Source organism: Coffea arabica, chromosome 11c (genome assembly GCF_036785885.1).
Source record: "Coffea arabica cultivar ET-39 chromosome 11c, Coffea Arabica ET-39 HiFi, whole genome shotgun sequence".
Classification (NCBI taxonomy): Eukaryota; Viridiplantae; Streptophyta; class Magnoliopsida; order Gentianales; family Rubiaceae; genus Coffea; species Coffea arabica.
In genome coordinates this window covers 36,248,714-36,272,817 of record NC_092330.1, presented here as the reverse complement: position 1 = coordinate 36,272,817, position 24,104 = coordinate 36,248,714, and the positions used below count along the sequence as shown (strand labels likewise).

At 44.4% G+C, this 24,104-nt stretch overlaps 5 protein-coding genes across 5 annotated transcripts; 4 read left to right on the top strand and 1 right to left on the bottom strand.

The window, feature by feature from the left end:
- Window positions 1–6,794: 6,794 nt before the first annotated feature.
- Window positions 6,795–7,679, bottom strand: LOC140016570 (uncharacterized). Its single transcript, XM_072070124.1, has one exon. The coding sequence runs from the start codon at window positions 7,677–7,679 to the stop codon at window positions 6,795–6,797; it is 885 nt and encodes a 294-aa protein (XP_071926225.1).
- Window positions 7,680–14,799: 7,120 nt separating this feature from the next.
- LOC113716361 (putative disease resistance protein At1g50180) lies at window positions 14,800–19,449 on the top strand. Its single transcript, XM_027240658.2, has 3 exons — window positions 14,800–15,450; window positions 16,589–18,849; window positions 18,937–19,449. Exons 1-2 carry the CDS (start codon window positions 15,007–15,009, stop codon window positions 17,639–17,641), a joined length of 1,497 nt encoding a protein of 498 aa, XP_027096459.2. The 5' UTR covers window positions 14,800–15,006; the 3' UTR covers window positions 17,642–18,849; window positions 18,937–19,449.
- Window positions 17,721–18,803, top strand: LOC140016569 (putative late blight resistance protein homolog R1A-3). Its single transcript, XM_072070123.1, has one exon. The coding sequence runs from the start codon at window positions 17,721–17,723 to the stop codon at window positions 18,801–18,803; it is 1,083 nt and encodes a 360-aa protein (XP_071926224.1).
- Window positions 19,450–20,208: 759 nt separating the features above from the next.
- Window positions 20,209–21,678, top strand: LOC113716115 (putative late blight resistance protein homolog R1B-23). The gene has a single exon (XM_027240412.1). The coding sequence runs from the start codon at window positions 20,209–20,211 to the stop codon at window positions 21,676–21,678; it is 1,470 nt and encodes a 489-aa protein (XP_027096213.1).
- Window positions 21,679–21,747: 69 nt separating this feature from the next.
- On the top strand, window positions 21,748–24,036 carry LOC113716555 (putative late blight resistance protein homolog R1B-16). The gene has a single exon (XM_072070122.1). The coding sequence runs from the start codon at window positions 21,748–21,750 to the stop codon at window positions 24,034–24,036; it is 2,289 nt and encodes a 762-aa protein (XP_071926223.1).
- Window positions 24,037–24,104: the final 68 nt, after the last annotated feature.

Below are 24,104 nucleotides of genomic sequence, written 5' to 3'. Positions count from 1 at the left end.
GTTTTCCCCCCATTTCTCCCCCTATAAATAGGGGTAACCAGATTCCAGTCGACTCTATTTGCCATTTTTTCCTCCTCTCGCGCATTTTGCACTCCCACTTTCCTTGTGTACTTGCATTTCCATTTCCCCGCAACTTTCGGCGTCCTGTGCCCAGATTCCGGCGAGCCTTCCGTCCTTCTTCTGCCTTGATCATCATCAGTAAGTCCCTTTTGCGATTCACCTTCCCTTTTTGCAGTGTCCCTTTTGCCCTCTGCCACCTCCTGCTTTTTATGTCGGGTCATTCCGACGTTACCTCCAGCGCACCCCCGAGTCCGGCCCGTCGCAGAGCCATCAGAGTCCTCATTTCTTCCTCATCTTCGCCTTCATCCTCACCGTCGCCTTCTCCTCCTCACCCTTCTTCCTCCTCCGCTTCTAACCCCGACCTCCTTGACCCCATAGTCATCATGAGTTCTCATTTCTTCCTCATCTCGCCTTCATCCTCACCGTCGCCTTCTCCTCCTCACCCTTCTTCCTCCTCCGCTTCTAACCCCGACCTCCTTGACCCCATAGTCATCATGAGTTCTCCCTCCCCCCAGTCTCCTTCATCCCCTCCTTTTTCTGCCCACGCTCTAGAGGAAGCGGCCGAGCTCGATGCCTACCTCGAGCAGGAGGCCGCGACCACCTCCTCCCCCCAATCCCCCCACGACTCCCCCGGCGAGGTCCAGGGCGGAGCTGGGGAGGACAGGGATCCCCCTGAGGGGACCTCTGCTCCGGAGCAGGGGGATGATCCTGAATTCTTCTATGGTTATCCAGAGCTGCAGGAGGCCACCCTATCCCCCCAAGATTTGGCCGAGCTGGCTAGGTCATACTCCATCCCTCCAGCCTACGAGCCGAGGTTGGCCGGGCCCGACGACCGAGCCTGCCGACCTCCCCCCGGCTTCGTAGCCATCAATAGGGAGCAGCTCATCGCAAGGCTCCGTCTCCCCATCCATCCAGCTCTAACCGAGATTCTGAACCACTGGGGGTTCAGAATCACACAGTTTCATCCCACCTCCATCAGGATCATCACCGGATTCCTGATCTACTGCCTTCTCTGCGACATCCCTTACTCTCTCTCCCTCTTCCGAGCTGCCTTCATTCTTAAGGCCGCCCTCCCGGGGTGGTACTACTTCTCCCGCCGCGGCCCCCAGACCAAGGGGGAAAAAGGGGCCCAGGAGTTGTTCTACGGGCTCCCCTCCTCCGTGAAAGACTGGAAGGAGGACTTCTTCTTTGTCAGATCCACACATTTTCCCCCCAATGTGTGGAAGGTTGGGGGAGTCAAGGCCGACCCCTACCCAGAGGGCCTGGACTTCGATACCCTCGGCCAGCTGTTGGGCTCCAAGGTGAAACTCGATGTCACCAAGATCTCCACTGAGCAGATCTCCGCAGCCGGGCTGATGGGGACGATGTCCGGATCCTCTGGGGAGGTGGCTACCCCCCAGCCCAAACTCGACACCTGTAACGCCGGCTTTGTCCCTGTCGCATTTGTAGTATATGTCGGTTTTTCCTCTCTCTCTTAAACTGCCTGGCGTTTTACTTATCTGGTTGTGTTCGTTGCAGTGAGGAAACTCTCCCAGCTGCTGGGTGCGTCCACTGAGGAGGCCACCGCCACTCCTCAGCCAGAAGCTGCCCAGGAGGGCCCTGGGGCGACCTCACCCGTGGGGGGCGGCCAAGCCCCCCAGAGGGAAACGCAGAAAACCCCCTCCCCCTCCAAGAAGGCTGCCGGTAACAAGAAGAAGGCGGCCGGGCAGAAAAGGGGGCGAGGGGACGAGCTCTCCCAGCCCGCGAAGAAGCTCGCGGTGGTTCCAGCTCAGCCCCCTCCGCTTGCGCTGACCTCGGGGGGGGCCAGTCCATCTGGGTGTGGGCTCCGCCGAGGAGCATGCCCTGGAGTCGACCCCTCCGAGCTTGTGGCACTTCCGCCACATTGCTCCCCTGAAGCCGGGCCAAGCCCCCACGATGCACGACCCCCGCCGCTTCTGTCCGTCCTGGGAGCTCTCCATCAACGACCGAGCCCAGTTTCCCGAGGTGGCTCGCGAGCTGATGGTGGGTTCGGTCCTTCCTCGCGACAAGAGGTGGATGGAGCTGGCCAACCCCTCCGAGCTCTTGGACGCGTACTACACCGCCCAAACTCAAGTAAGTCTATCCCCTGGGGTAGTTTTGCCTTCACGTCTCGGTTAGGCGGTGTGACGTGCTGACCAGTTCTCTTTTCCATTCAGACCAACGCCGCTGGCACCGCCCTGGCGACCCGCTTCTCCGAGCTATCCCCCGACCTGGAGAAGTTGCGGAAAAAGAACCTGGAGGCGGAGAAGAAGCTGTCCGCGGCCCTCAAGGAGGCAAACTCCCTCAAGGCCCAACTGGGTAAGGCCAAGAAGGAGCTGGACACCGTTCAGGTCCAGTTCGTTTCCACCAGGTCGGAGCTCGACCAGGAGAAGGCCGGCGTGGCCAAGCTGAAGGAGGAGCATGCCATCGAGCTTTCCGGCACTGTCAGCCGGGAGCGGAAGAGGGCTGTTCGGGAGTTCCTTATTTCCGAGCGGTTTGAGGAGGACATCGCCCACCTCAACCTGCCCATCCTCCAGGTCGGCTGCACTCGAGCCCTGGACCAGGTGAAGAAGCTCAATCCCCCTGGCCTCGACTTGGCGAGCTTCAAAGACTACAACCCCGCGGCCGAAGCGAGGCTGGACTGGCTCTTCGACGGGTATCGCAAGGGGCATCCCCTGAAGGAGCTAGCCCGCCGGACGGACATTGGGACCGTGCTGGAGGAGGTTCCCTTAGAGGAGGACGGGTCTCCTGGCCGAGCTGCCGGGAAGGAGCCAGTGGTCTAGAGAGGCGGCCACTCCAGAAACCCTTTCCGTTTTCTTATAAGGATGTGACCATGCTCCAGTTGAAAATGCTCTTGGAGGTCCATCCGAGACGGAGAGGTTCTGAATAGCCTTCACCCTACGCCTCTCAACATGCTTAAGATGTACTTTCAGCTCCCCCTTCCGGGCTCCAGCAGGTAGAACAGACATCGAAGGAAAATGCCGACTCGGAAATTTTGCGGTAGATAGGTAGGGCACTTTGTAATAGATAGGCGGCTCAAAGACTCTGTAAGCCTTGTAATAGATAGGCTTTAAATGCATATACAAAACTTGAGGAAACTTATTTTGTATTTCTTACCTGCTCTCAATTCTGTCGTGCCGACCTCTAGGGGTCGAACATTAGTTTCCATCCAAGTTCTCACCCGCGCCGACCTCCTTTGTCGAGCATTGACTTTGAGGCCTTGGAAGGTTCAACTTAGGCAGACCTCTTGGGGTCGAGCTATCCAAGTTCTCAACCGTGCCAACCTCCTGGGTCGAGCATAGAGTTTTCAGAACCCTTCCAAGTTTCGTCCACCCATGCCGACCTCCTGGGCCGAACACTATACTAGATCCTCGAGCATCAAATTTCCAAAGCAGTTATGCCGACCTCCTGGGTCGGGCGTTGAACCCCCCGGTTTTAGCGCCGACCTCTTGGGGTCGTGCATAAACCTTCCGAGGCAGTTATGCCGACCTCTTGGGTCGAGCGTTGAACTCTCTGGTTCTGGCTGACGTGCCGACCTCTTGGGGTCGAACATTTCACATGGCTGGGTACTTACGTTGAGTACATTCGCGCCGACCTCCTGGGTCGAACGCGCGCTTCACACCCCATGCTGACCTCTTGGGTCGAACACTTCACATTTACTTGGCTTAGTACCCCTACCCCCCCACTAGGACATTGAACGAGGGAACGTTAAGTGTGCTAGTGTAAGTATAAAATGAGACAATATAACCGTAAAGTTGCAACATGAAATCGCAAAGTGGGGCCTTTATTGAATGAGAAAACAAATATTCAGATGTTAGAGAACAGGCAAGTGAACACATTGGTCCTACCTATGCTACAAACAACCGCAAATTGGAGAAGTGCCAAGTACGAGGTACTTCAGATCCATCCACCTTGGCAAGCCTGCAGTAGCCAGCTCGGCTCACCTCAAGGATCTTATAGGGGCCCTCCCAATTTGGGTCGAGCTTGCTGGAGTTGTGAGCTCGGCTGACCAAATTCTTTCTTAGGACGAGGTCTCCGGGCTGGTACTGGGTAGTCCTCACTCTGGCGTTGTGGTAGCGGGCGAGCTGGCTTTTATACTTAACCATTCGGACAGCCGCTTCCTCACGCCTGCCTTCGAACGTGTCAAGTTGTACCTGAGCTCTTCCTCGTTGGATGCTGCCACGAAATTCTGTGTTCTGGGCGAGGGAAGACCGACCTCCGCGGGCACCACAGCCTCTACTCCGTAAGTTAAGGAGAATGGGGTCTCTTGGGTGGCCGTCCTGGGCTTAGTGCGGTAAGCCCAGAGGACACTGGGAAGCTCATCCAGCCAGTTCGATTGGGCGGATTCCATTCTAGTCTCCAACCCTTGCAGGACAGTTCGGTTGGCGTTCTCCACCTGACCATTGGCCTGGGGGTGACCCACTGACGTGAAGTGTTGGTTGATTTCGAGCTCAGAGCACCAGCTCCGGAAAGGGTTCTCGGCGAACTGGCGGCCATTGTCGGATATCAGGACGTGCGGAATCCCAAAGCGACAAACTATATTTTTCCAGAAGAATTTCTGAATTGCCTTTCCAGAAATAGAGACCAGGGGTTCTGCTTCCACCCATTTCGTGAAGTAATCTATTGCCACCACGAGGTGTTCATACCTTCCCGGGGCTCGGGGGAAGGGACCCACGAGGTCTATCCCCCATTGAGCGAAGGGCCAAGGACTATGAATGGGGACCATTTCTTGAACTGACTGATGGCGCAGCGAAGCGTGCACCTGGCAAGCTCGGCATTTTTGGACCAGATCTGCTGCGTCTCGGAAGACGGAGGGCCAGTAATAGCCCAAAAGGAGGCACTTTTTGGCCAACACCCTAGACCCCACATGTGCTGCACATATTCCTTCATGGACCTCGCGCAGAACGTAATCACCTTCCCCGGGAGTCACGCACTTTAGCCAGGGGGACAAGTACGACCTCCTATAGAGGGTTCCCCCAGCGTAGGCGTATCTGGATTCGGCGGGCCCCATCTTTGTTTTCGGGGAGGGTACCCGAGCTGAGAAAGTCTACGAGGGGCGTCATCCAGGTGGTCGAGCTGTCTATAGCCAGGACCTGAACTTGATTGATACTCTTTTGTTTTACCACCTCCACCAAGACCTCCTTGCTTAGATGGGCAAACGAGGAGGACGCCAACTTTGAAAGGGCGTCTGCCCGCTTGTTCTGGGACCTCGGCACCCGCACGATTTCAAATGTTCCGAACAAGGTCACCGCCTCCCGCACCTTAGCCAGGTATTTCTTCATAATCTCGTCCTTGGCTTCGTACTCCCCGCGAACCTGGAGGACGACGAGTTGAGAATCGCTCCGAACTCTGATCGCAGTGATGCCCATCTGGTGGGCTATCCGCAGCCCCGCCAGCAGGGTCTCGTACTCTGCTTCGTTGTTGGACGCCGGGAAATCGAACCTAAGCGCGTAGGTCAGTTCTTCCCCGGTGGGCGAGGTGAGCAGCAGGCGAGCCCCGCTCCCTTCCTTGCTCGAGGCGCCATCCACGAACAGCACCCACGGCTCTTCAGCCGGGGCGTCCGTGGGTGTCGGGGCTAACTCGGCCAGGTTTAAGTTAGCCCCCTCTGCAAGGAAGTCTGCCAAGGCCTGAGCCTTGATCGCGGTGCGAGGCCGATAACTAAGGTCATGCTCGGCCAGCTCGACGGCCCACTTGGTCATCCTGCCCGAGACCTCGGGCTTGGTGAGTATCTGACGCAAGGGCTGGTCGGTCAGAACTACGATGCTGTGAGCCTGGAAGTACGGGCGGAGCTTGCGAGCAGCATGCACCAAGGCAAGGACCAGCTTCTCGGCTGGTGAGTATCGCGTCTCTGCCCCTGTAGAGCTCGGCTGACGTAATACACCGGCCTCTGAGCCCCTCCGTCTTCCCGCACCAATACCGCACTGACGGCCTCGTTGCAGGAGGACAGGTATAGGAATAGGGTCTACCCCGACTCTGGGGCGATCAGAGTTGGCAGCTCGGCCAGATAAGCTTTCAGGTCGGCGAAAGCCTTCTAGCATTCCTCAGTCCAGTGAAAGTCCTTTGGCGCTTTCAAGACCCGGAAGAAGGGTAGCCCCCGAACCGCGGAGCGCGAGAGGAACCTGTTCAGGGCGGCCATCCTCCCTGTGAGTCGTTGGACCTCTTTCACATTCCTCGGAGAGGCCATGTCCATAATGGCCTGGAGTTTATCCGGGTTGGCCCGGATTCCATCTCGGGACACCAGGAAGCCGAGAAATCTTCCCGATCTGACCCCAAAGGTACACTTTTTCGGATTTAGGCGCATCCGGCACTCCAGCAGGATGTTCAAAATCTCCCGGAGGTCGGGTATGAGCTGCTGGTCAGTCCGGCTTTTGACGATCATGTCGTCTACATAGACCTCCATGCTTCTGCCGGTCTGGTTTTGGAATAATTTGTTGACCAAGCGCTGGTAAGTAGCTCCCGCGTTCTTCAACCCAAACGGCATGGTCCTGTAGCAGTAGGTTCCCTCCTCGGTGATGAAGGAGGTCTTATCCCGGTCCTCCTCAGCCATCTCTATCTGGTGGTATCCCTTAAAAGCATCTAGGAAGCATAAAACGTCAAAACCCACAGTAGAGTCTACTAACCTGTCGATTCTAGGCAGGGGAAAGCAGTCCTTCGGGGCAGGCTTTGTTAAGGTCCGTGAAGTCTACGCACATCCTCCAGGTCTGGTCCTCCTTCTTGACTAGGACAGGATTTGCCAATCAAGTCGGGTAGTAGACCTCCAGAATGATCTTGAACTCCAGCAATTTGGCGACTTCCGCCCTGATCACCTCATTCCTCTCGGGGGCGAAACTCCTTTTCTTCTGCTTCACCGGCTTGAAGTGAGGGTCGACGTCAAGGTGGTGGACTGCCAGGTCCGTTGGAATCCCAGGCATGTCATCCACCGACCAAGCGAAGACCTGGGAGTACTCTCTTAGCAGAGCTTTCAAGTCCTCCTTCTCCTTGGCGGGCAGCAAGGCTCCAATGCGGAGAACCTGGTTGGGTCGATCCTCCCTTAGGGGGAACTCCTCAACCTCATCCTGGGTGCCCAACTGTTGGACCTCATCCCCCGGGATGTAGGGCTCCAAACAGGTGGTTTGGGCGACCACCTTTTCCTGTCCCCGGAGCGTAGGCAGGTAGCAAGCCCTGGCTACCTCTGGGTCGCCGCGCACCTCGGCTATCCCTCCAGGGGTTGGGAACTTGACGCTGAGGTGGAAGGTAGAGGGAATAGCCCGAAGGGCGTTCAAAGCAGGTCTCCCCAAGAACACATTGTACGGGGACGACTGCTTGACCACCACGAAGTTAACGGGGACAGTCCGGCATTTGGGAGCCTGTCCTACTGTGACCATCAGAGTGATCATCCCTTCCGAGCTGATGGGTGGTCCGGTGAACCCTACCAGAGGCGTCCGGACTGGGGTGAGCTGGTCATCCCTTAATCCGAACTCCTTGAACACCCTGTGGAACATGATGTCAACCGCGCTGCCCTGGTCGACATACACCTTCTTCACCCGGTAGTTGTTGGTGACAATGTCTATCACGATGGCCTCGTGGTTCCCGGAAGTCAGGGGGACCGCATCCCTTAGTCCAAAGGTAATCTTCTCGTCCATGCGCAAGCGCTTCAATGAGTCGTCCCCCTCAGGGGGTGGTCGCTTGTTCTTCCGAGCTGCGTGGCTGTCCCCCCCGTGGGACCTCCAGCGATGGTGTTTATCACTCCCGCCAGGTTCTGGGTGTTCTGGTCGGGGGAGTGGCCCCGAGGAGCGTCGTGCCGCTCAGGGCGGTCGCGTCGCCGTCCCTCGTGCCGATCTCCGTAGCGGTCGCGGCCGAGGTCCTGACCTGGTCGGCGCACGAACCTCCCCAGGAAACCGCGCTGGATCAGGTTCTCGATCTCCTTGCGCAGGGCCCAGAATCCCTCCGTGTCGTGTCCAACGTCGCGGTGAAAGGCGCAGTACCTGTCCTGGTTCCTTTTGTTCCGGGGCGTCCCCATCTTGGGCGGCCGATCTCCCAGTCCTTCCGCCTCCATAACAGCCAAGATCTGGGCTCTGAGCCGTGTTAGAGGGGTGTAGGTCTTCTCTGAGAGTGGCGGCAGAGCGGGGGCCTTCTCCTTCGAGAGTCGGTCGAAAACGTTTTTCTTGGACGTCCTTGTTCTCCGGGGGGTTTGTCCGACCTTTCCGATCCCCGAGCTCCCAATCTGACTTCTTCTTCAGACGACCTGCCTCCTCCGCATTAGCAGCCTCGTACGCCCTGCGAAGGAGCTCTTCCAGGTGCACGGGAGGCTTCTTGGCCAGGTCGTAGAAAAACTCCTCTACCCTGAGCCCGTTCGTGAAGGCAGCCATCACTACTTTTTCATCCCTGTCCCTGACCTGCAAACTCTCCGCATTGAAGCGGGTCATGAAATTCTTCAGTGACTCGTCAGGCCTTTGTCTGATGGACATCAGGTGGGTTGCGTTCCTCGCGTAAACTTTCGAGGAAACGAACTGGGCTGCAAACTGCCGGGCCAGCTCGGGAAAACTCCGTATGGACCCCGATTTCAACCCCTGGAACCAGAGCCGCGCCTTCCCCTTTAGGAACATAGGGAAGGTCTTGCAGCGGACCTCATTCGCGGCAGTTTGCAGGCGCATGTGCGTCAAGAAAACCGAAAGGTGGTCCTCCAGGTCCTTAGAGGCATCATACATTTCAATGCTCGGAATCTTAAACCTCCGGGGTAGAGGGTAGTCCTCTATTTCCCGGGTAAACGGCGAGGTGGCATAGCTGTCCTCGTATGGCCGGGGCCTAAAGATCTGCTCGACTTCATCCCGGGCAGGGTTCAAATCAAGGTGGTCGCGAGGTCGGCTCCTGGCGGACCTGTCTGGGGAGCGCACGAGGCCCTTCCTCGCAGGACTCCCCGGCGAGGGACCCCTCGGCTTGCTCCCCGTGGACCTGTGTCGGGAATACCTTTCGCTGTCTCCGACTTCCGAGGCCCGCGGGCGGGGAGGAGTCCGTGGCCGTTTTCTCCTAGGGGGCTAGTCTCGTGACTCATCCTCCGAAGGATCAGGGGGTGATTCTTTCTCCTTCCCCTTCGCCTTGGAGGTCTGCGCGCCTCCAGCCTCCTCCCCCTCCTTTGCCTGCCGGATGATATCTTCCAGCATGGGGAGGTTCTCCGTCACGAACTGGAGGATCTGCTGCCTTCTTTCTCCTGAAAGAGCTGAGCCCCCGGCGCCCCGAGAAGCCTCAATTTCCTTTCGCTGGGATCCTTCACCGCCCCCCGGGCCGGTGCTTTCTACCGTGCGCTTGGATCGCGTCCTAGCCATCAGCACAATCTTACTTACCTTACGGTTCCCACAGACGGCGCCAACTGAAGAAGCACGGAACTTCCCCGGACCGAGCTGACCTGATCAGCTCGGGGTGCTGATGGCAGAGTTGGTTCCAAGCCTGCAAAACAATCAAGGATGAGCTAGCAAAGGGGGCCCGAGGGTTGACCCCGAGGGCACTCCGACGGTCAAGTTAGTTTTCCGGTGAGTAGGGTTCACGGGAAGTAGTAACAACCGGGAGTAATTTGCCTATAGTGAGCGTACCTTTTACCGTGGAGGTGTGTTATCATTTATACCTATGAAGGAGTCCGACCTCCGCACGTTTCGGTACTTGCCCGGGATAGCCCCTATCCCGCACTCAGGGGGGTTGCTCCCGACCTTTTCGGGATGGACCCGCGCCCCTCCAGGAGCCCTAGCAGCGAGGCCCAGGCCGGTGGCCGGGGGCCCAGGGCCGAAGCCCATCTCGGCCTTGTCCGGGCTACCACGTGTCCAGGCCCAGAACGGGGCCACTGCATGGGGCAAAGATTGTAATCGACAGAACATGCTATAGTCCCTTTCAGGTACAATAACCATGATTCAAATCTAAATTTTATGTTGCTTCATCTTTTAATGATTTAAACTCTTGAAACCATCTGAGCATTGGCAACTCAAAAAGCACGGTGTAAGAGCTCCAAAAAAAAAGCACGGTATAGCTCCTCGTAACTGTACGACACAAATGTACAAGAGTCTCTATATAATTTGAGAAAAATAAGGGAAAATCGTTCAAAATATCACTTATATTTTGTAAAATGATTTTTTTTATCCATCACTTTTAAAAGTACAATTTTACATCACTTACAAATTTTCATTGGTCAAATTTGATCCCTATCTAGGTTTTCAACTAATTTTTGGTTGAAATTCACTATGTGCCTTGCACATGATCATTTTTGAATGACAAAATTATCAAATTAAAATTTATATAATCCGATCCATAATACCTCATACTTTGTAAAATAAATTTTTTTTGTCCCTCACATTTCAAAAAATGAATTTTTTCGTCCCTCATTGATCATGTGTACGAATAACTTTTTTTAACTCATATATATATATATATATATATATATATATATATATATATATATATATATATATATATATATATTTGATTTCACTTGAATGATACAAATAACATGTAATATATCTCTATTTGATTTTCCCCTAAATGTACTGTTCAGATGAAATTAAAATAGATATATACAGGGGTTTAAAAAAATTGTTAGTTTTTCACTCATGTTCATGATAAATTCAAATATATATATATATATATATATATATATATATATATATGGGTTTAAAACAAAATTGTTAGATTTAAACCCATATATATATATATATAAAATAACATATGTACAACTACAATTAATCTGTTTAGGTGAAATTAAATAGAGATATATTACATGCTCTTCGTACTGTTTAGATAAAATCAAATAGATATATACATAGATTTTAAAAAAAAATATTCATACACATGATTAATTAGGGATGAAAAATTCATTTTGTGAAATATGAGAGATGAAAAAATTTATTTTGTGAAATATGAGGGATAAAAAAAACTATTTTGTGAAATGTGAGGAATGAAATAATTCATTTTAAGAAATATAAAGGACTATAGATAGATTATATAAATTTTGATTTGACAATTTTGTCCCTAAAAATGATCACGCAAAGCACGTGATGAATTTTGGTAAAAAATTAGTCGGAAATCTAGGTAGGGACCAAATATGATCAATATATATTTGTAAGGGACGTAAAATTATACTTTTAAAAGTGGGGAACGAAAAAAATTATTTTATAAAATGTGATGGACGTTTTGAACAATTTTTCCTTTTAATAATTGGCATAATTTGCAACTCTTATTAACATTTGTCTTATCAATGTCAACATCCTACTTAAAAATTCGTGCATGACTTTTCCTTTACTTTATGCTTGCCTTTTGCTTTATAACATTAGTTTAGGTAGCTGAGATTCGAAAAAGAAAAAACAAAGGTGGGTTTGGTAGTCGCCGAAGAAATTACTCTGTTGTAGAACGAATTTAGCGAGGACTGAGTCAACTACAATTTTCTCTTTTGCTTTTATTTGAAAGACAAAAAAGAACCATCAACGTTTTTAAAAAAATGATTACCTTCTTGTAATTGAGAATGAATTGGGAACACTATTCCAAGAATAAATTGGGATTAAAGGACATTTGCAAATTGAGTAATAAACATTTCCTGCCTCTGGATTCAAGTTGCAAGACTATTTTTGATGTATTGAGTGAGGAAGATTTCAAAGTCTAAGAGATAGTTGTAATATGGGACGGGTAATTTCATAGAGTTGTGACCAAAATGGTATGACAATTTTACTCTGTATTGGATGAGAACTTATGTTCAATTACCAAGAGATAGCATGAATTAAATAAATGCAACATTCGAGACATAGTTATTATTGTTGTTGATGTTAATTTACACCAACGAAAAAAGGATTGCTTAGAGTGTTTCTGAATACGTTATTATTTGAAAAGAAAAGAAAGTTTTATTAGCAACATATATATATATATATATATATATATATATATTATTAATATTTTTATTTTTTAATTATCCTTTTAGAATAGCTTAGAGTGTTTCTGAATATGTTATTATTTGAAAAAAAAAAGTTTTATTAGCATTTAGCAACATAAATATATTTTTTAATTTATTTTTTTTTATCTTTCAAAAATCATATCATAAAAAGTTCTACACTAATTCTTCTAAAATATTTTCTAAATAATCTTGTATCCACAGGCTCATAGTTGTTAACCTTAGCCCAACCTGTCAACAAAGCGAACCAATCAACCTCCTGAATTGATCAACCAGATGAACCGGGCACTAGATCAGGCCGATCTCTTATCAAACCAAAACATTAACCTTCTCGTTGTAGACCTCACTTACATCACCAACAAAATCTTACCACAAAGCAAAACTATCATTTCATCTTGTATTGCACATTGCCATCTATTTTATTATTGATTTATTGAATACGTTTAATGTGCGATTATGTTCTTTACAAAATCATGTGATCATGCTCTTTCTTTTGTTTTAAATTGCCCATATATAATTGAATATTGGCATAAACCGCATGTATCATAAATTTCTTTATCTTAAGAATATATGAAATATCATTAGTTAATATTATTGTTTCTTAGATAACTTACTTAATAGTTGTCCCTTTGGGGACGTCCAATAAAATTGAACTTACTTAATGGTTGTCACGTAATTACTCAAGTAATTAAAATATTACATTGTGGCTAATTGATTCAACCGCTCACCGAGGGTTGAACTAATGATCCATTGAGTTCTCTGTTCCAATAAGACAAAACAAAATCATGGTAATTTATGAGAAACCACTTGCTGGCATTGCCTTTCATCTCTAACTTGTGACTACAGATTGTAATTTTCTTTTCTTTAAAAAAAGTTTGGGCACCACCACAGAACAAAACATGTTTTTGAAATTATAAGTCGTTTATAGGATTATTTACAAATTATCTACTAATACAATTTTCATATCAGTAATGGAATTCAAGTACATACTTTTTTTTATAAATAAGTGATTCATTTATACCAATGGAGCCAATCCGCATTGTATGTGGTCGCGGGGGATTTACGAAATGTGATCTTCAAGTTTTCCACAGTCCCACATACATGGTTTCTTTTGAATTGCTAAATTATTTCAAAAAATATTTCGTTTGTATCATATACATATTTTTCAATACACTTTTTTATATTTTTTATTTTTATCTCAAATACATCACATCACAAAAAGTACTACAGTAATTATTCTAAATAATAATATTTCAAATAATACCCTGTCCAAACACTAATGAAAGTTATGTTAGCTTTCTTGGAATTCTCCAAATTCCAAACCACCTTTTTTGGCGTATTGTCTAGCTCTCTCTCTCTCTCCCTCTTATGTCCTCCCAAGGAAATTGAGGGAGCATTTTTACTTTGCAACCCCTAATTCGTATTTGATTTTCTTTCCATAATCTAAATTTCAATTTTGAATATTTTTTACCCTAAACTTTGAAATCCATTTTATTTAAGTCCAACTTTTAGTACCATAAGAAAAACTAACAAAAAAGGAACATGCACATAACGCGTGCGGGTGTAGCAATTTCATATTCGTTCCAGAAATTACTCATTTTGCATCCCTAACTCGTATCCAACTTTCAGTTTGCACCCTAACTTTCATTTTTGGATATATTATACTCTAATTCCCAAATTGGTCCTATTTGAGTCCAATAGTAAATACCATGAGCAAAATCAACAGAAGAATGGAGCCTACAGACTATGTGCAAGTGTAGCAACAATTTGGTCTTATGTCATGTGTTTTAGCATTATTAGAAAAAAAAAATACTCTAGTTACCCGATAAAGAAAAAGAGAGCCGACCTAAAAAAAAAAGGAAAATCTATGGTTTCAATTGAAATCTCTTGAGCATGAACATATTCAAACTTAACCTTAGAAGAAAATTCTTGAGATATGCCAAAAACTAGGTTAGTGAAGTGTACTAGTCATTTGTTTTTGGAAGATAAATGCCACTAATTCCTCTTATACTAATGCTCATCATTGCAACACAATTTTACATCTGGTTCCAACATTTGCTAGTGGATTCACCCCAGGCCATGCCCTCAATAAGAAGGATGATTAAATAGCTAATAGACAGTTAAAGAATTACAATATGCTGTTGTTATTTACAATCCACTATGTATTTATTTTTTATTCGACAAAGACAAGGAACAGACAATATAGAGATCTCTAACAATAGAATATAGAGATGTCTTTACTTTTGTTAGTTTTGCAAACGATGTTATTGATTGGACTGTAGTGAGAGTTATTCGAGGGTTTAGCTTACAATACGTCCTAAATTGAAGTTCACAATACAAAGGATGAATCATATATAAGTTAGGGGGGGCAAAGTGTAATAAGTCCTTTTCACAAATGTGCAATTGCTAGACAACATGCGTGCCAATTACTTCTATTAGTTTTGTTTACGGTTTTAATATTAGACTTAGAATGGGATTGATTCGAGAACTTAGGAAACAACATGTTCAAAAACAAATTTAGGGTACAAAGTAAGAATCAGGTATAAGTGAAGGGATGAAAAGTGAAATTAGTCCTAAAATGAGTGTTACAATTAAATTTGTAACTTTAAAAAAAAAAAAAATTTCCTATGGTGCTACTACTATTCTTCTTTTGTTAATCATCGAAAAAAACTAACCTTTAATTAACGCGTGATGTAAGCAAAGACTAACCTTTAATTAATTGTTCATTTTTTTTTCTTTTAAGTAGTATTATTTCACGCGCAATACACCCGAAAACGAGTCTCGAAATGTTAATGCAAGGAAACTACACATTTGGTTCCTATTAATAGAGGAAAAAACCATTATAGAATAACGACTTTGGCCAGGAACTCTGAGTCAACTCCTGGTGGACTTAGCATCTATCCATTGACTCCAAGGATTTAAGCCCAACTGGGCTCCTGCTTAACCTCCAGAACAACTTGTAACTTCAACAAATCTTGGTAGATCAGAGAAGAAGAAAAAAAAAGAAGGCAAAAAGAGAGGATCTAGAGGGCCGGCCGGGGGGAAAGACCATGTCAGAAGCAGCTGTGAGTTTTGTCCTAGAAAACCTGAAGCAAATACTGGTTTATAACTCCCATTTAATAGCTGATGTGAGGGAGAATGTTGAGAAATTGTGCGATCAGCTCAAGATTCTGAATGGCTTTGTCAAAGACTACACAGAAATGAACTGCAGCACCGAGGCCCTGAAGGCGCTGAGGAGGGAGCTCAAAAGCGTGGTCAGCGAAGCCGAGGATGTCGTCGACAAGTACATCGTTCATGCCTCGATGCAGAAGGCTAGAGGAAAAGTTGAAAAAGTGTTCAAGATTGTTGATTATGGGAGCAAGCTAAGAGACCTGGGGAAGGAAATAGAGCAAGTCAGTGGAAGAGTGAAGGTTATTCTTGAGAGCCAGATAGTGCCTCGTTTGGAGGCTGCGCAAATCCAGGACATAGCCAATGAACGTGCAAAGAAAAAGCAGGTAAAAGAAAAAAAACTTTGAACTTTTCATTTTCTCAGTTATTTATTGCTATTTACTGCATTTTTAGATATTTTCTTAGTTAATAAAAAGTTATATATATATATATATATATATATTTTTTTTTTTAAAAATACTTGTATAATCAGGTTATTGATTCTTTATCTATATGGAATTTTGACATGTCACAGCCACTTTTAATTTGTTAACTGCCCTTAAAATGTGAGATTCTAAGGATGTGATCATGTCTAATTAGTTGAAAATAATTGATAGAATCATCACTAGGATCGACCACTTTATAATTTGTTGAATATACTGATTTTTTACAAAAACAATGAAGTACTCTAGTAAAGTTTTGTTACTCTATAAATTTTAAGCCGTATAGAAAAATCATACATTAATATCCCCAGGACTTCATAAGTTGAAAATTTTTTTTAAAAAAAAAAATACATGAATATCAAATTTACTACGTTGTCTTTGTGTTTTTCTTTTAAATCCTATATAAAGCTAGATTTATGTATTTAATTTTGATATTTCTCCAGCAAACAACTTGTCAATCTACTTTTTTTTTCCCTCTTTTCTGTTAATCCATATTTACTTAGCAACCACTTTTTCTAAATATATTCCCAAACATTACAGACTGTAAAGACACTTAGGGCAACAAGCTTCAACTTGACATGGGGGAGGCCACTCATTCTGTTAAAATCTGAAGTTAAAAAGATAAAAATAACAGTTTTGCTTTAGTAACAATTGACCTAAAATAGGTGATTTCATTTGGATGATCATGATTGGCCACAATCAAGAAGTTATAAAATAATAAGAAACATGTTCAGAGTTATAAAATAACAAGAAGTTTACATACTTCCCCATCATAGAAGCATAATTTTGTTTTTAAAAAACTTTGAACATGCTGTCCACTCATCTTTTTATCTTATACACTCTTTCCAATAAATAGATATAATAAAATTTCTTTTAAAAGTACTCAAAAAAAATTTTTGTGGATAGATCGAACTATTGACAGCAAATGAATAAAAGCTATTCGAGTGGGAGAACTTTCACATAATTTGAAGTCTGTTACAGCATCTTGTCTTGATCATTCCTCATCGTGCTATATAGTTTTGACATGCTTAACACCTAATAGGCCCCAATAGTTGAGGAAGATAATGTGATTGGATTTGATGATGCAACAAAAGCAGTGATGGAACTTCTGAAAGCAGGATCAGAGGACCTAGAGGTTATATCAATAGTGGGTATGCATGGGCTGGGGAAGACGACACTAGCCAAAAAGGTCTTACATGACCCAAAAATTGAGTATGATTTCTTCGCTCGGGCATTTATCTACGTTTCTCAGCAATTTGAGAGGGCTGAGGTGTTCCTCAATATTCTGGGGTCTATTGGCCAACTCACTGAGGAAGCGAAAAATATGCCAGAAGAAAAATTAGCAGAACACGTTCGCGAACAATTGAAGACCAGAATGTACTTGATAGTTATGGATGATGTGTGGAAGATAGAGGACTGGGATAAACTCAAAGTAGCTTTTCCGAACAATAAGAAGCGCAGCAGAGTCTTGATTACTACTAGAAACACCTCCGTGGCTATTTATGCAAATCCAGCAGTTGAGCCATATCATTTGGACTTTCTAACTTTTGATGCCAGTCGAGAGTTGCTACGGAGGAAGGTTTTTGGTGAGAACAAGTGCCCCGAAGAAGTGGAACAATATGAACTGCATATAGTAAAGAAATGTGATGGACTGCCCCTGTCAATAGTGGTGATTGCAGGTATTCTCATTAAACACCGGCAGATTGTTCGTTGGTGGAGTCGAGTTGCTGACAGTGTCAATGACTACATTTCCAGGGATGAAAAGCATATTAAGGATGTTATAATACTGAGCTACAACCATTTGCCTTACCATTTGAAACCTTGTTTTCTCTATCTTGGTGTCTTCAGGGAGGATTTTGAGATCCCTGTGTGGAAGTTGTTGCGATTGTGGATCGCTGAAGGGTTTGTGCCTCAGCAAAGAGATTTAAACTTGGAGGATATTGCAGAGGAATACTTGGAGGAACTTGTTGACAGGAATCTAGTTATGGTGGGACAGAGGAGGTCAAATGGCCAAATCAAAACTTGTCATGTCCACGACACTTTGCTTGACTTTTGCAAGGAGGAAGGTAAGGGAAAACATTTTCCAAGAAATTAAGAAGGATAACCTGGAAATCTTTTTTTCCAAGAACCCAACCTTGGATGATTATCGTCGTTTGTGCATCAATGCTAATGTCATGGATTATATTTCTAAAAAACCTTCTGGTGCTCGTGTTCGCTCTTTCTTGACTTCTGCCAAGGAAGAAACTACCTTGGATGCTAAACATGTCCCCCTTATCCCAAGAGCATTCAAATTGCTTAGAGTTCTGGACGCGAAATCACTAAGATTTACTCTGTTTCCCCCTGATCTGTGCCAACTAGTTCTCTTGAAGTACATTTCCATATCTTGCAAACTTGACATCCTTCCTCCTGCAATGTCTACACTCTGGAGCTTGCAAACTCTTATAGTAGACACAACTGCTCGTACCCTTCAAATCAAATCAGACATATGGAAGATGCCACAATTGAGGCATTTGCATACTAATGCATCCACTTCTTTGCCATGTCCCACAACACCTAAAGGTAAGGAAGAAGCCTCGGTAAATGCAAATTTACAAACCTTGTCTTCCATCTCACCAAAAAGTTGTACAAAGGAATTGTTCGAAAGGGCTCCCAAACTCAAGAAATTGGCTATTTGTGGGAGATTGGCCATACTTATTGAGGCCAATGGTCAATCCAGATTATTTGAAAGTCTCTGCACATTGCAGTTCCTTGAAAACTTGAAGTTGTTGAATGAAGATGTATCCTCCCCATTGAATAGACTTCCTCAAGAAAACAATTTTCCCAGGAAGTTGACAAAGTTGACTTTGTCAAAGACTTTCTTGCCTTGGAATCAGATGTCTGTACTAGGAAAGCTTGAGAATCTTGAGGTTCTAAAGTTAAAAGACAATGCATTCAAGGGAAACAGGTGGAGGACAGAAAGCGGGGGATTTCAGAGTCTCCAATTTCTGCACATTGGAAGCACAGATTTGGTGATCTGGGATGCTGCAGAGAATCACTTACCCAAACTTAAGTGTCTTGTTCTTAAGCACTGCACTGAGCTTCAAGGAGTTCCACATAGCTTTGCAGATATTTCCACCCTCCAGATAATTGACCTTCATTGCACCAATCATTCGGTGGCCGCCTCAGCCATGAAGATTTATGTGTTGAAACTGGAGCAAGCACAACAAAAAGCCACTAAGAGCAACAGGTTTAAGCTCTTTGTATACCCCCCAGTTTAGTTGATGATTATCACATAAACCAAATTTGCCCTTGCTTCTTTGACTGGTTAGTAAAGTTCTTTCCATTCCTTTTCATCTCCTTTCTTGTTTGCTTGATCATCTTTAAGTGTTACTACGTTTTCTTATCTGTCAGAAAGTTTATCGTGAAGAGATGAGACAATTCACTTTTTGGCTGAATGAGGAAAACTGAGGAGCAAGAAGAAGAGGTCTTCTCTCAACATTTTTCTGCTTTGATAACTTCCAGCTGCAGCTTGAGATTTTTAACTTTGGTTTGTGATTTCCTTGTAATGGGAGGATAGGCTTTATTGGTCTTCCTCTGAATTTGTACTAGTATGGATCAAGTTTTACTTGCATCTTTCTTCTTCTGCTATCTTTTGTGGTGAATAAACTTTTGTACTTTTATTCTATTCCCACCAAAAGTGGGAAAAAATATCTGTTGTGTTTGAATAGCTATCTTGAATAGCTAGGTTGCTGGCACTGTGCTAGCTATCTTGCTAGGATTATTAGGCAAAAACAAGGAGAAATGGTAAACGAGCAGTTTGTTGTCATAGGATGAAATCTAGTTGGCAGCCCTAATTGGTGATGTATTTTTCTATGTTCCAACTGCTTGTAGTAGTTTGCAATTTCAAATGATTTCCTTTTTAAATTAGTTCTGTAAAATATTCATTCCTTAATTTTGTGGCATAGACACAATTAATCTTCCACAGGAATTGTTTGATTGAATTCTATAGGTACTTCAAAGTTGGAAACAGTGCCAAACCATGGATTAATAATCCGGTTCCTTCAATCACGGAAATGCTGTCCAGCAAGTCTGAATCTATATCATTTTATAAAAGAAGAATGGATGGTTGGAACTTGGAACTTCCATATTAAGTGATATCTCAAATTTACAAGCTCATTAGGAAGTTTTCAAGCTTATCATGCAAATAAATAAATAAAAAACAATCATTTAAGATTAAAAAAAAAAAGTAAATGTCAACATTGAAATTGTACTCAAGCGACCAAATAAATCCATATAACAAAGCTTAAGTGCTCAAAATGTTTAAGGAGGACTCGCAGAGTCATTTTATATAGAACACATTATGGGAATCAAAAGCAGACTGACTGTTATTTTAGGGACAGTTAACCAGTCATTGACTCCTTAACACATTTAATTACTGCAAAGTCAGGAGAAGACCACATCTCTGATTACTTAAAACTTTTATAATCAATTTTTTATTTGTTCAACTACTTGATGCAGTAGGGTTGTGCCGTGTTGTTATCACAAGAAAACTTCAATTATTGAGTCTCCCAAATTAACAAACCTGAATAGCTGAACTTCACCATTGCTTTGCCATTACCTTGAGCTTTCTGTATTAGCTGAACTTTTGCACTGAAATTATTACAACTAATTAGAGTGGCATAGATGTCTATGACTACCAGTTGCTTTGCCATTACCTTGAGCTTTCTGAAGCAGCTTGAAACAGATTGGGACTTGGATGTTAGACAGAAGGCTCAAATCCAAACTCTCAGACTGAAAGCAGGTTTTCTCAAAGCCCTTTTCAGCTGCGCTGGAAAATGGCAGATTGATGATATTAATTTGAAAGTCCTCCTTGGGCATATACAGACTGTGATCCTGAAGGTAGATAAAGATCTTCAGGTTCTTTGGTCAGAATTGAATCAGATACCATCAAAAGAATATCAGAGAATTCCAGCTGATTTGTATGTTTTGGCCTCAAGTTCACTATTAAAACTTGAGATGATTAATCCAGACATACAAGATGTCTATAGTGCACTTTCCAACTCAACAAGATTGACTTGTTCAACAATGGATGCTGTAATAGAATCTTTTGATGTTCTTCTAGAGTATCTGAAGGATCTAATGAGATACAAGTCTCATTCTGTTGTTCCAGTGAAGAAGGAAATCGAAGCCCTTGAAGATAAGCTAAGGCATCGGAGAAATTTCCTTGGGATTACGAAGAGGTGGTGCGATGACCATGAGGAATTGAAGGATTTCTTGACTCAGACTGGAGCTGTGGCTGACAACATGGCGTGTCTCTTGTACTTGTGTTCCGAAGATTGCAAGATGGAAGAAAATTTTGTGAATGAGATGAAGACTGAACTTTCTTATCAACTACAGAAGCTAAATCCTTTTCATCTTGATGTTAGAGAGAAATATATCAAGGCCCTAAAAGCTTTGAAGTCAGCAGGACAAAGTGTTTTCTTGGTGGATGAGCATGTTGTTGGATTTCTTGACTCTCTCCTTGCCAACACGGTGGAGCTATCAGACTTTAAGGCAAGTTCCCTACTTGCAATTGATCAATTAGAATATCTGCACGAGGAGCTGAAAATCCTGAGATATTTTCTCATGGATCCATCAGCTGAGAAGTACATTGAGAATCATCCGAAAGTGAGTAGCATATTTTTGCAAATGAAACGTGTTGTGTGTGAGGCAGCATGTGTTATCTACTCCTCTTATGATCATAATATTACTGAAGACATTACCAGGAAACAGAATCTTGCAATTACTGATTTGCTTCAACAGTTCAAGTTAATCAAGCAAGAGGCCAGAGATACCTATGATGAATTAATTCCAAAATCCTTGAGATCCAACTTCCCCAAAACTAATGAGCTGGGCTTCATTGATTTTGTCAGCCAGAAACTGAAGGAGCTTCTAAGTTCTAAGAATGATTCAATTGATCAATTACGGCATCATATAGAGACAGTTTACCAAAACATATTGTCCTTTAGAGGAGACATCACTGAAGCTAGAGAACAGTATATAGAACAAGAATTGGAAGATCCTTGGAAACGCTTCAAAGATATCGTGTACCACACTGATTATGTCATCGACTCATTCATCCTCAGAGATGAGCCTCTATGGTATCACAAGTAGGGGTTATTCGATATCACTGAAGAGATTAGCATTATCAAAGTAGAGGTCAATTGGATCAAAGAAAATACTATGGCTAACCTGGCAGCCCCCAAGTTTTCCCTGAATGTAGGCGGTGCATCATCTTCAGAAGCTAATTCTGAAAATTTTGAGGCACTGACAGCTCGCAACTATGAGGCTGCAGGTGAAGTTAAGAACCCCATTGACTATGTGGAGCTGTTTGAGGATGAAGCTAAACAGATAACAGAGGAACTAACAAATGGTTTGACACAGTTGAGCATGCTCTCTATTGTTGGAATGCCAGGAATTGGTAAGACAACACTAGCCAATCCCATATACCAGAGTCCTTTAGTTCCTCTGCACTTCCATGTTCATGCAAGGTGTTGTGTCACTCAGTTGTATCAAAAAAGAAGATTGTTGCTGGAAATTCTGCAACAAGTTAATGCAAGAACCGAGCCAAGACACGGATTGACTGATGATGAATTAGCAGAAGAGTTGTATAGAAGTCTGAAGGGGAAAAAGTATCTCATCTTCTTTGATGATTTGTGGGATACCAGGCTGTGGAATGATACGAGTACCTCTTTCCCAGATGATAATATGGGAAGCAGAATTATGTTCACAAGCCGATTTCATAACATTGTGTCACAAATTGAACGTAAGAGTATTACTTATCCTCTCAATCCCTTATCAGAGGTTACTTGTTGGAAATTGCTGGAAGTGAAGCTTTTTCAAAAAGAATGCTGCCCTCAAGAACTTTTGGGAGTTGGAATGCAAATGGCTATCAATTGCAAAGGCCTACCACTTGCTGTGGATTTGGTAGTTGGTCTGCTCAGAAACAAGGAGAGAAGACAAGATTGTTGGGAACAAATTGCAAATAGTTTAAATACACACCTTCTTGCAGATCAACAGGGTCGATGCTGGGGTATACTAGAACTCAGTTACAACCATTTGCCAAATTATTTGAAGCCATGCTTTCTCTATTTCAGAGCATTTTCTGAGGATGAAGAAGTTCCAGTATCTGAGTTGATGTGGTTATGGATTGCAGAAGGATTTGTTCAACCACAAAAAGACGAGAAAGGAAGCTTAGAGGATGTAGCTAAGAAGTATTTGAGCGATCTAATTGCTAGAAGCCTCGTAATGAAAACCAAAAGAGGATCTCTTGGTGGAGTCAAAGCAAGCCGCATTCATGATCTACTGCATGATTTTGTCTTGGCAAAAGCTAAAGAAGAGTGCTTCATGGAGGAAATAAATGGTTATGAGCATTTGATTTCACCTTCTTGTGTCCACACAATGTCCAAGCCATACCGTTTGTTTGTCCATTCCAGGTGGATGGATGGTGCTGCAATAACAAAGCCTTCTGCTGTTCGCGTCCGCTCTCTGGTAGTCTCTCGATTTGCAGCATCATGTCTAAAATCCAATTCATTTGCTTTGCAAAATTTCAAACTTCTGAGGGTGTTACAACTTTCAGACATCAAAACTGACTGCTGCACTAGCATATTCTGCCTGTTTCATCTGAGTTTCTTATCACTCGAAACTTACTCATATATGATCCCACCAGAAATAAGCAATCTCCAGAGCCTGGAAACTTTTCTTTTGAGGCTGAAAAGATACGGAGAAATTGAATTACCAGAGACTATTTGGGACTTGGTGAAACTGAGACATTTCAAGATATGGGGGTCATCCACTTTGCCAAAATACAATCTAGAGAAATTCTTCAAGTTTGATAATTTGCAAACACTTGCGACTCCAGCCTTTTGTTGTGGAGAAGATACTGAGAAGATCTTGAGAGGCTTACCCAGTCTTCGAAAGTTAAGTTGCATACTTCTGGATTCATGGGATAATTCTTTGAAATGCAACCGCTTTCCAAATTTGGACTTCCTCACGCGACTCGAATCACTCAAGCTGGAATACAGTGGTGAGGTGCAACAACATTGTGAGTTCAACTTCCCCTTGAATCTCAAAAAGTTGACTCTCTCAAGGTTCTTCTTACCGTGGAGTGAATATTCGACCATTGGAAGGCTACCTAATCTTGAGGTTCTCAAATTACTATGCGGTGCATTTGAAGGGAAATTATGGGACATGACAGAAGGTGAGTTTCTTGAACTCAAGTTCTTGATGTTGCAGAATTTGAACATTGCTCAATGGAATGCCTCAGAAGGAGATCACCTTCCTTGCCTTGAAACACTAGTATTGGCTAATTGCAATCAACTTGAGGAGATCCCTTCTTGCTTAGGTGATGTGCTAACGCTAGAGAAGATTGAGTTGCAACATTGCAGACGCTCTGTTGAGATATCCGCCAGGACAATTAAGGAAAAACAAGAGGAAATGGGAAATGAGCAGTTTGTTATCACCCTTAAATGATTATGTACTTGTGTCTGTTTCATGTTGCTTGTGTTGTGAATTCTATCTTCTTTTCCTGTCAACACAGC